The sequence below is a fragment of the Diabrotica undecimpunctata genome, chromosome 3, assembly GCF_040954645.1.
Source record: "Diabrotica undecimpunctata isolate CICGRU chromosome 3, icDiaUnde3, whole genome shotgun sequence".
In the NCBI taxonomy this organism is placed as follows: domain Eukaryota; kingdom Metazoa; phylum Arthropoda; class Insecta; order Coleoptera; family Chrysomelidae; genus Diabrotica; species Diabrotica undecimpunctata.
Genome location: NC_092805.1, coordinates 23,505,368 through 23,517,377, shown reverse-complemented (window position 1 = coordinate 23,517,377; position 12,010 = coordinate 23,505,368). Strand labels below are relative to the sequence as shown.

Genomic DNA, 12,010 nt, shown 5'->3' with positions numbered 1-12,010 from the left:
TAAAAACTAGCTTTTAGCATAGCTTATGAGTTGTATGTTTATATGGCAAATTCGAACTATAGGTCCGATTGGTCTGGTTGTGCGGTCCTCAAAAGGACCGTTTATGTTGTTTATTATCTTTCGTTGGAAGTGTTGTTTGGTCAGGAGATCCTAAGGATTGTCTGACTGCCAGTATGTGCTAGTTCATTTAGCGTTACCCAGGATGCACGTGTAGTATTCTACTACGGACGCGAACTAGCTCTACACCCCTCTAATTTTAATGGTGCGATTATTTAAAAAATTCTTCACAAATCTTACCTTGAATTCAATTATCAGTTAAAGTTTGTAAAATGCGTTTCAAAAGTTTGGGCTATATCAAAGAATATTTCTTTATCTCTTATATATTATATCTACCTCTTCGGAAACCACTTTGAAACGAAATTAGGAGATTATATGGTTTTAATTAAACCATATTAAACGAAAGTTTAAAATTTATTTCTTGGATTTTACACATGTAGTGTAAAATGTATGGTAAATGTAAAATAGATGGTTAAGGCGGGATTATCTTTTACTTTATTTGCTGAATAATGGGAAATAAATGTTTATGTTGGTATATTGAGACTTCTTTTCATTTATATTATAACGTATCAGTGACTTGTTCGTTTAAAATTTCAGATATTTGGCCTGATAATTCTAAATAGGACTATATGGCAAATAATACCTCCATACAGTGTAAACTCTCTTTTTATAGCCTTTTTAATGAAATGACACGACTATGAGTTGATTTAACACTAGATAGTAACTACAATTGCTAAATAGTTGAAAAACTCGAGATTATTTTGCTTTAATTATTTTTTTAATTTGATTTGAGTGCACAAATTCCTTGATATTCGTGCTTTACGTCTTAAGTACATATTTAGATAATATAAAATACTACAAAAGGAATGGTAAGCCAATTGCATATTATGTTGATCAAAAATATGTACATGCAGGACCCACTATGTTAAACAGCTGGTCAGATGACTTGTATTTATTATATTTGTGATATACACTATCGCTTTTGCTGGCAGATTTTTGAGGACTCTCTTCGTGATGTTGTCTGGCCCTGGTGCTTTCTTTGCGTTGGTTATTTTTATAAGCTGTTTTATTTCACCAGAAAAGGTGTGTGTTAACCCTTGTTTCTCCTTTCTTCTTTTTAGAATTCTTGCGGCTTTTTCCACTTTTTCTGTGAAGTCTAGGTCAGCATTGGGATGGAAGTTGTTTCTGCATCCCATTTCCAGCATATCTTACATGAGTTTAAGCTTTTAAGCTTTAACCAATTCAAGGTGAAATTGGTTTCCTGTCGTTTCTTAGTACTTTTAAAGCTTTCAGAACGCAGATTTATTCAGATTCAATTCTTGGATATAGTTTTCCTAGTTTTTGTTTCTGTAGTTTTCCAGTTGCATCTTGACTTTTATATTCAGTTCGTTAGCAATCCTGTTGTCTTCTTGGTTCCTTGTTCTGTTGGTCCTTCTTCTTTTTCTATTTTTCTTTCTAGTATGGTATTTTAGTTCATCGCTAATATCTCCTTATCTCCATTTTAGAGTTGTGGTTTCATTGTGTATCGTGTTTTCTAGTTTAACCATACTTTCTTCCAGTTCTAATATATTATTAATTGTGGGTATTGCTCCAATATTTTCGCTCACATCCCTTCTAAAATTTGACCTACTTTTTTTGTTTTTCTTGTATGGCTGTAAATAGTCTATTACACGTTGGTTCCACTGGTCCTATTACGTAGGTATTATTTTTTTCTTAGATCTAGGCACATGGTAGTCTCTTATTTCGAGTTGTCGCGCGGTTGCGCCAGTTGGGTGATCCTTTGTTAAGGTCTCCTATTATTACAGTGGGCTCTTTTGAATCTAAAATGATGTTCATGTCCTTTTTGGAGCATCATTTTTTATCATGATCTTTACTATAGTGACTTCCATATTAAGCAAACTATCTTGTGTAGGAATAAATTGATGTTTTATTTCTTTTTTTTTTTCAGCAAAATGGCTGTACCTACTGACATTGCATTGTGATAATTTCCATAGATGTCATAGCCTGGAAATTTAGTTTTTATCGTTTCCTCTAATCTTGTTTCTTGTAGAGGTATGACATCTAGTTCGAGTCTATTGGTAAATTCATCCAGAATGTTAATTTTTCTTCTCAGCTCTCCTAAATTCCATGACCCAACTTTCAGATCGTCCGGCTGGTGTCCTACCATTTTCCAAAGCTACCCAATGCTGTCATCACAGTAGACATCTTCTCCAGCATGGTGGCGAAGTTTTTAATCTGCGTATTTAGGTTAGAAATGAGTGCTGCAGATTCGGTGTTTGTTGAAGTTGGTCATGGCTCAGAAGCTGCGAGGCTTGGTGCCTGTTTTATGACTTGTGCGTAGCTCACATTTTTATTTATTTGAGTTTTTAGTTGCAAATGACTACCTCTTGCTAGTGGTGAAGGCGTTTTCCTTTTTTATACTTTGTTGAACCCTCTTTAGTTGGCCGTATGTGCCTCACCGTAGTTAGTTTGCACCTTTTAGATCGGTGGAACGATCTTTCTTGCACTCACTACAAAGACGATCCTCTCCGCATTTTAAACATTTCGGTCCACAGTGACGTGCTTTCGAGCAGTGGTAAAAACCATGGCACTTGTAACACTGCATGATTTTTTTTGAGTTTTTAAACTCGTCCTCAATATATATTTGAATTTAGCATAGGTTATTGATACTTAATATTTTCTTTTCGTCTTCCTCCTTTACTGTTACTAGAAACAATGGTAATTTTCTTTTGTGTGGTCTTTTGGATATCGTGTTGGTTAATTTTGCAACTACTTCGTTTTTGCAGATCTTCAGTGACTTTTTGTGATCTGTTGAGTCGTGCAGTCCTCTTTTTACAAATCACCTCGATTTTTCTTGATCGATGGAGTATGCAAATCCATTTAACAGGATTGGCTTCATTGTGTTTTTCGAGAGTTTTTACTATTTTTAGGTAAGCCTCCCTACGATTGATTTTATTGATTTGGAATATTTGTGCTTGGAAATAACCTCGTTTTCGGCTGCCTTTTCCAAGATGGCTTGATGTTTTGCAATGTTTTTAAAATGATTACTGAGCTTTGATGTCTTGGTAGTATTTTCTGCTGCTTTGGAGTTTCCTACTTCTTCTGCTGTTGCTCCTATTGTGGTTTTTGTTGTTCTATTACTTTCGCTTGTTTAAGTGCTTACTTGTGTCGTTCTTGTTTCTGTTTAGCATCCTCTAACATGACTTTTCCATTTCTTGCTTGTATCCTTTGCGTTTGTTTCTTCCGTAGCACTTATAGCTTTAAGGCTATCTTGTTATTTTTTCTACTTTGTTTTGTTTGTATGGATAGCCACTTGGTTTGGTTGATATCCGTTTCTATGTCCATTTCACTCGTACTGGGCTCCTGTTGTTTTTTTTTGACGTTTTTGGTTATTCTTGTTTTTTTTTTGGGTTCTCTTTGGACCTTAAAACCGTTTTTTTTTGCCAGATCCTCAATTTGCTTGGATATTTTTTCCTCCCGGGTATGTTTTCCGCTTCCATGGCCTTTATCTGTTCGGCCAGTGAATTGACTGACCGATTTAGCTCTTTCCGCCATTTCCTTGGCCTCTTTTGTATGCTCTTCCTTCGAATCCAAGGAGTCTCCTTTGGTTCGTTTTCGTTTCCTTTTATTATCTTCTTTCTCTCTCATATCCTACTCTTCTATTTTGCTTTAGGTAACTTTGGACTTCCTATCTTCTTCGCTGTCTGCTGTCGAGCTAGTTTTTTCATTGATTGTCTTTAAAGATGATTTAATAGTTTCGTTATTATCATTAATAAAGCTGTCACGGCTTTCTCCATTTATTAAGTCAACCAAATGGGATGACAAATTATCATGTTCTTCTTCTTCTTGCATTGGCACCTGAGTGCCAGCACTTTTGGAGGGAAAGGGATTCGCTCACATTAGCCGGAAGGCGCCTGAACAAAAGTATTTGAAAAAAAATTTCAGAGTTTACTACACAGAAAGTTTTGTTTTTTTCCACTGACTGACTGTGTCAAGCAGCGTTTGGGTGTCATTCCAGTGACCTCCGCGGATGATCACTTCCTGATTTCTCAGGAAGATTTTTTCTTGACGTTTCTTTTACCGCAGGAGCAGAGATCGTTGCTGTTTGATCTTAAATGCAAGTATTCAATACCTTGCAGTGTCATCCCTGACGACACCATGCAGTATACCCGTAATATGTTCAACAGTGCTTATTAGAAACAACCTCCGAAAGGAGTCAATTAAATCAACTTCCCTTGTTTTAATTGAATCTAACGTCGCACTCGCTCTTCTCCTAATTGATTTTCGATTGCTACGTCAACTTGGTGGCTTACATTGCACCAGGTCTGACAGGAACCATCTCGTTAGATAATTTCCAATTACTTAGGCACGTCTGCTGTCCATAATTCTCGGAAACCACTTTCTCGATTCTCTATTGCGGCGTTAGTCATTTTATACTATTGCCTGCGTTCCTTCTTAACGGGGGAAGTGCGTGCGTAAGGAACGTTAAAGGGACGGTAGCGATGGCTGGCGATGCACATCGTTACACATTCTCTTAAATTGCATAGGTATTTATACGCTTTTCATATAAGGTGGTTTTGTAGATTGTCTTTTTATTTTCTATATATTATATTACCGTATAACTAGCGTTTTATTCGTATTTTTGTATTTTCTTTTCTCTGCTCGGCATATTTTATCAGCACTCCGTCTTGCATATTCGTAGATGGCTCTGATTTCTGCGGTTATTTTATCCATATATTTCTTATGGTCTTGATGTCTCTTTTTTATGGCCTATTTAGACTAACCATTGAACCATTCTTTTTTGTTCCTTTCATTTTATTCCCATAATAATTCTTGCATCGTTAATTACTTTTGTTTTGATTTTGTTCCAATATTCTTCGGTACCCAGACTGCCTGTATTTATCATTGTTTGTATTTTTTATCAGTGAGTAATAATATTATAATACGACTTGTTTCCATTATACAAAAATGTTGCAAGATATGATTAAATATTAGTTTTTGACACATTGTATCTATTTTGTACCTCTCTTTAGTATTTCTAGTCACTTCATCTAAAACCAGCCTTGTTTTGATCTCTAAAATTCTTTCTTCAATTTTCAGGTTTGGATCCAACATCAATACTATTTACTCCTTTAATAACATCAAATCGAATAGCCAAATCTAGTGGTCAATTTGTAGAGATTGTACATACAAATGGTCTAGTTAGTGGATATATTCTGCCAAGTGGACATGCTGATTATTATGTCAATGGAGGATGGTTGCAGATCCCTTCGTGTGGTATCGATCTGATTGGTGGATGTTCACATTTAATCGCCATTGACTATTACGCTGAGTCCTTATTAACAGGAAATTTTAAAGCAAACAATTGTCTAGTTAATATTTTATTCTTTCGGGGATTCTGCAAAGAAGCTTCTTATATGGGTGAATATCATTTAGATAGGAGGTAAGTTAAAAATTAGCAGTTTTTACAAAGCAAAACAAAAATAAAAACAAAACAAATTATATATTTCATTGGCAGTAATATTTTGAAAGAAGTACTAATTTACATACCTATAAAAAATATTATTATATAATATTTAAATTATTATTCTAAAAACAATTAATAAACAATTTGAGAAGTTATTTTTGTGTTGAGATATTAATATTATAACATGCGACTACAGTTGCGGTCAAACGACACAATCGGGTGCGAAGTTTACTCCAAAACTGCATTATAATGTGTTTAGTAAGGCATACTGCACACGAAGCGTATCGTCATATACGCGTATTAGATGCGACGTACGAAAAGCATACGCTTTCGTGCTGCTTACTTGTGTCTTTATGGAATACTGTACATGAAGAGTAAGCGGAGTGGAATCGTCAACGCAGACAAGCTTCAAGCCGCCAGGCGTACAACGATGTCAGTCGCTTGCAGTAAGCTTTAGTGTTAGAACACCTTTTTTGACGTAATTTTATGAGAATGGCGGATCAAGTATTAAAATTTGTCCAACTGATTAAAAATTATCAGTGTTTATATAATAATACTCTACAAGAATACTCCAGAAAAAATGTCACTAAAAAAGCGTGGTCAGCAGTAGCCAGGCAAGTACAGTGGTCAGGTAGGTTAAAATAAAACTTACTAATTGTTTTTTAGGTACATATATTGATTAAATTAATTTTCATATTTTATAAACAATAATTCTATTGCCATGGTAAAGCAGTATTTTGTAATAAAAAATAATTTGCTAAGTAATTTCGTAATAAATGTTGAGGTAAAGAATTTTTATTTCTTACATTTTGTGGGATATTTTGTGTTGTAGTAAGTGCTGAAGGTACTGTATACAATGCACCGTCCTTTTTTCGAATAAAATTGTGTAATACATAAGCACACTGGATTATTGAGATAATAGTTTCGTGTTGTCGACATCTGATAGGTGTCAATAAAACCTGAGATTTTTGAGTTATCATTTCAAATGTGCACTCTATAGTTTTTCTACCTTGACTAAGTCTGTAATTGAAAATTCGCTTTTTATTATCAATATTTCTTTCAGGGTATGGTCTCATGACACTTTTTCTTAGAGGAAATGCGGCGTCTGCTGCAAAATAGTATGGGAAGTAATTGTCACTTTCGTCATGGGGAAGTTCAGTTGACGGTGGTAAAGTATTGTTGCTTTCCAACCAACGACCAAATGTCGACACCTGAAAGATGCCGCCGTCACTATTTCATCCAGCATACCCACATTCTATTGAAGTAAAGATACCATCAGCATCACAGCAACCCAATAAAATAACAGAATGATAATTTTTATAATTAAAATTTAATGATCCTGAATTTGGATATTTTATAATTCTAATGTGTTTTCCATCGACCGCCCCTAGACAGTTAGGTAATTGCTATAATTAAAAAAATATCTGTGCTATATCTTTTCATTTTTCTTTATTTGGTAATACCATATATAGTTTTTTTAACGAATTCCATATGGTATTTGTAGTTTCTTCTATGATTAATCCAATGGTACGTTTAACTCTTTGAAAATATAAAGCTAGGCAGCAAATGTACAGCCAGTAGCTAAATACCTGAAACAAAAAAAAACAAAAGTGAAAATGTTTAACAACTGAATTTTAGCTTGTATACATATTCTAACAATATTTACTCTTTGCAGAGGCTGATTGTAAAGAAAAATGGAAGAACATTTGTAATGGATTTGTCCGGAGTCTAAAACCATCCCCATCTGGCTCTTCAACAAAAGCAAAAACGAACAGTTAACTCAACACTTTCCGATACACCATACTTCAAGAATAGACTATCACCACCACGAATCAGCATCACACACCTCAAGTGGATTTTCAATGAATACAGTGGGCACATCCGGTTCTTCGCCCAATGATGTTGCAACAACTTCATTTCATAGAAGTAATTGCAGCACAGTTAGTACGGATGACATTTATTCTCCTTCTTCGACCAATATGCAACAACATAGTTTTTTACAAATATAAATGTAATATTTTATTAACAAATATACCTTGATCTAGTACGTCTTTTATATACCTAAGTATTATCATAAGTCTTTCTTCTAAACTAATACACTCACGCATGTTAGTATTGGGCTTTTGAATAGCAGGACCTACAATTAACACCAATTCTTTAAATGCGTTTTTGGACATTCTGTAAAATGTGTGGAATTTAGAGTCATCTTCCGACAACTCTTTGGCAGCAATAACTAACCTTCTGTTGTAGTTTTTGTAGATATAAGGATGCACCCAAAATTTCTTCTGTTTCCTTTTTTTTGCGGTGGCGAAGATAATTTAACAAAAGTAAGTCCTCTTCATCACTTGACATCTTTGCAACTACTGTAAAAGCATGGAAAACCTTATAACAAGACGATCACATACCGCTTGCAAATCGAATCGTTTGCGGATTTTAAGGCGTAAAGGAATCGTAGCTATAAGTATCGTCGACGATACTTATACGCGTCTATGATGATACGCTTCGTGTGCAGAATACCTAAACCTCAAAATGTTCGTTTTCCATTGTACTTCCTCATTAACGTGATTCTAAACGTTTTAATATGATATCACCGAAACAGCATTATAAATAAATTTGATTGTTTTTTTACACCTAAATTGTGTATTTTAATTTTATATAACTTCTTTAAAAATTGTTAAAATTTTATTTTTAAAAATTTGTAAAAAATAAATATTGTAAATAAATTTTTCATCATTTTTTAGGGCAAGAGGTTCCTACTTTTTGGATACTAATGCAAAATCTCCATTTGCAAAAGGATAAATGTCTTTTATACCACCGTTTGAAAATAATTGTCGGAAATAGAGGTTATATAATCCAGTAATTTAAGATTTTTGTTTAAATTAATACTTTGTAAACTAGTCAAAATAAACTAAATAAAAAAATAATAACATCAAAAGTTCTATTTTTTTTAAATTAAATTAATGTTTCCGGCTGCAAAGACCATTGACACAAACAATATTTTGTACAATAATTACAAAAAGCACATGTTACTAATTGCTACAGTTAATCTATAAGCTTAGAACCTATGACTACATAATACAACAGTTTTATTATTAAGTTATACGTTTAAAGTAAAGTACATGGAAAACAAGGGGTCATATTGTGTTGAACAACTGAATGTCTTTCAAGAAACCAATTAGGCTAAAGACTTGATCGGGTGAGTTTAGAACGTCTTTGATATTTGACTTAAGTTTATGTTGCATTCTGTGTTTTGCGTACCGGGGACACTCGATCAGGATGTGTTTCACAGTTAATACACTTGAGCAGATTTGGCAATTGGGCTTTGGCTCGGACTTCATTAAGTATTCATGTGCAAGTCGGGTATGTCCTATTCTTAATCTTCGAAAGACAGCTTTTTCTTTTCTAGAGATTGTTGGAAGTTCAAATTTTTCAACAGTCTGCTGGATCTCATGTAATACACTCTTGATTGTGTTCCAGTGGATTTGCTAGGTATGATACTGTTGTTGCTTGAAAATTTGCTTTAGGTCATTATGGATTTGAATATGTTGGGCTTTTGAGGATTGACTGTTTACACAAGAAGCTTGCTTGGCTGCTTGGTCTGCTTTTTCATTACCGGGGATGCCGATATGGGATGGTAGCCAGATGATCGTGACACCTTGAAAAGCGAGTGCACTGTAAATCCTATAGATTTCTTGAGCATTGGTATGCTGAGAGTTTAGACTTTTTATCGAGTGTAGTGACGACAGGGAGTCCGTGCGTATTGCTTGGTTTTTATCATCTGTTTTTAGTTTTTTAAAAGCTTCTAGTATCGCATAAAGTTCTCCAGTGCAAAGTTCTATTTAAAATCAATTACACATCTTATTTTTTGAAAATATTTTAGAATGTAATTAATAATTTTATAGAAAAAAAGCACCTCCACCTAAACCAAACACCTAATCTCTACCCTTAATATTTTTGTATTTAATTGCAAATATTGAAAATTATAAATTATATATAAAGTTAACCAACATTATTTAAGACTTAGTTTAAATATTTCTCATTAGTTAAAATTAAAATCGCATTTTAAACTGAGTTTTTTAATTTTAACAATAAATTACATTCTCGTAAATTTTATTACTCGTAAATGTTATTTAAATAAATACTTACAAATTAAGCCGTATGATTAGGATTTCCCAACAATTTTTCCACGTTCAATTATCTATACATACGTAACTACTATTGTTACAGTCCTGCACGCAATTTGTAGCTTCAACGTAAAAAACAGTAACTATTTATCTAGTCGGTATGGACTCAAAAATATTATCTATTTTTTCGGATTTTATAAATAAAACAATAAACGGTATAATTCGGTCCTTTGCCTAACTAACTGAAATTTGTTTAATATTAAAAAAGTTACTTTCTACCTTGCCAAAAGAAATCGGTTAGGATTTTCCAAATTTGTGTTTGTGAAAATTTTCAGCTTTTCAAGTAGTAGTTATTCAGCTCGCTTTACATAAAGTTTCTCGCTTGTTACATAATTTTTTTTTATTCGATAGTCATTGTTAAACCATTCTGAAGGTTGCTTGCTTGTTGCATTTTTCTTTCATTTTTAATCAGCAGTCTAATCTTCACGAGACATCAGTCAAACTCGCGTTTGATTTTGCGAATGTGACATGTTCTAAGTTATCAGATTTGTTTAACAAAGGCTAGCGAATATGTCCAAACTATCTTAACGTACGCTCTCTCATTTTGGCATCAATTAGTGCCACCCCTAGACTTTCTCTAATATACTAATTGTTAATTTTATACTTTTTTGTCACTTTACCCATTCATCTAAGAAGAGGGGTAGAATCACCTTTCAGCCTCAGGTGTTTAAAATGATATCTGAGATCGTCTACAGGGTTTGTTTAAACACTATCGCCGTCAATGCGTCAATGGCAGAGACCTACCTCCTAACCAACACCGTCCTTAACCATAACTTCGGTTTCTTCACATATCTGTCTGTCCATTACATATTTTCATGGGGTGACCCCAAGTCCTTTTATGTTCTTTAAGACTGATCCTAGGTGTCTAGGTTTACGTAATCCTAAGTGAGGATATCTGCTTCTAGTTCCATGCCCGTTATCGATTGTTGGATATCATGCTGGCTACCATATTCGATTTCGTAACTTTATTGACAGCAGCTCTAAATAATGATGTAGTCCATTTTCCTTACCATTGTCTTAGATTTTTCAGACATGATGTTTTTCTTCTACTAGGACCACCTTTACCTTGGATCTTTCTTTGAATAATCAGATGTAAAAGTTCTTATTTTTCAGGGTGTCTCATAATGTGACCGAAGTATTCCAGCTTGCGTCGTTTTATTATATTAAACAGTTGTGTTGTTTGGTTTAGGCATCTAAGGACCTTCTTGAACAATATTTTGTTGATCTTTTTTTAGAACGCATTGTAGTGATGTTCGCGACTAAATATCATAAATTTTGTCTTAGAAGCATTAATTTTGAGACCCATTTATCTTCCTGTCATGTTCATGCAATCCAATAACTCTTAAAGGTACTGAATACTATCGCATAAGATCTTGTTCCTGGAGGTACGTCAGAAATTCAGGAAACACCTCCAATGACAGCCTAGTTACAAAAGTCAAAATGGAATGTTAAATAAATGTCAGATTTAATTTGTAATTTAAAAAGGGACTGTCACAAAAAAAGATAATATTTTGTAGTTATTTTGTTCATATGATATTTATGTTACAAATTTTATTTATTGGTTATTTAAAGAAGTGTTGTAGTTTGGTTAGTATAGTTTCGTTGTTTAAAAAGAGAGAATAGAATTCTAGAGCTGTTTTTTCCAAGTTAAATTTAAATAAGTACAATGGAAAGCAGTATCAAAGGGTCAGCCAGAGATGAACTACTTGTACCGTCCTTATTGGACAACTCATCTAGAGAGAATTGTCGTGGCTCAAACCACGAAGATTCTAACTAGTGATATGGCGCCCAACTACATTTTTAAATCCAGCGACTCTGGAGGCCATGATGAAGACGATAATGACCATGCTCTATCAGCTGACGGACATCCAACCAAAGGAAGACGAGGACCCTGAAAGCTACAATCAGACCTCCTATTCTGCGGCACCTTCGTCCTCAGTAATGCCTCTTTACTAATGCTGTTAGCACTTATGATGCCTCCAGCAACCATGATGTCTTCCTGGATTCTACTTCGACTTGACTCGAACTAATGACCACATCAGCACCTCCACTACAACTGGCCTATGAACCCCACCAGCTGAGCTTCAGATGGGCGCCTCTACTACCAGCTCCTTTCTAAATCTAGCAAAAGAACACATGCTGGTCGGAATGATATGTCCTCAGCACTGGTCATCCTAAATCATCGACCACTGCGTCCAAGGGAAAGCAGCCAAATGGACCAAAACCGAGATCAACAGTGGGACTCCCTATTTAGAGTTCAGACAAGAAATGAGCTACCCATTCTGCTCCACTCCTTAGCCTT

The 12,010-nt window shown here is 34.4% G+C and overlaps 1 protein-coding gene across 1 annotated transcript in view; it reads left to right on the top strand.

Annotated features, from left to right (window-relative positions):
• Positions 1 to 8,432, top strand: part of LOC140435706 (uncharacterized) — a 34,622-nt gene extending 26,190 nt beyond the window's left edge. Inside the window, exons 6-7 of the mRNA XM_072524426.1 lie at positions 5,158 to 5,500; positions 8,266 to 8,432. Coding sequence (XP_072380527.1) covers positions 5,158 to 5,500; positions 8,266 to 8,323 — 401 coding nt within the window. The 3' untranslated portion in view covers positions 8,324 to 8,432. The remainder of the gene's footprint in view (positions 1 to 5,157; positions 5,501 to 8,265) is intronic.
• Positions 8,433 to 12,010: the final 3,578 nt, after the last annotated feature.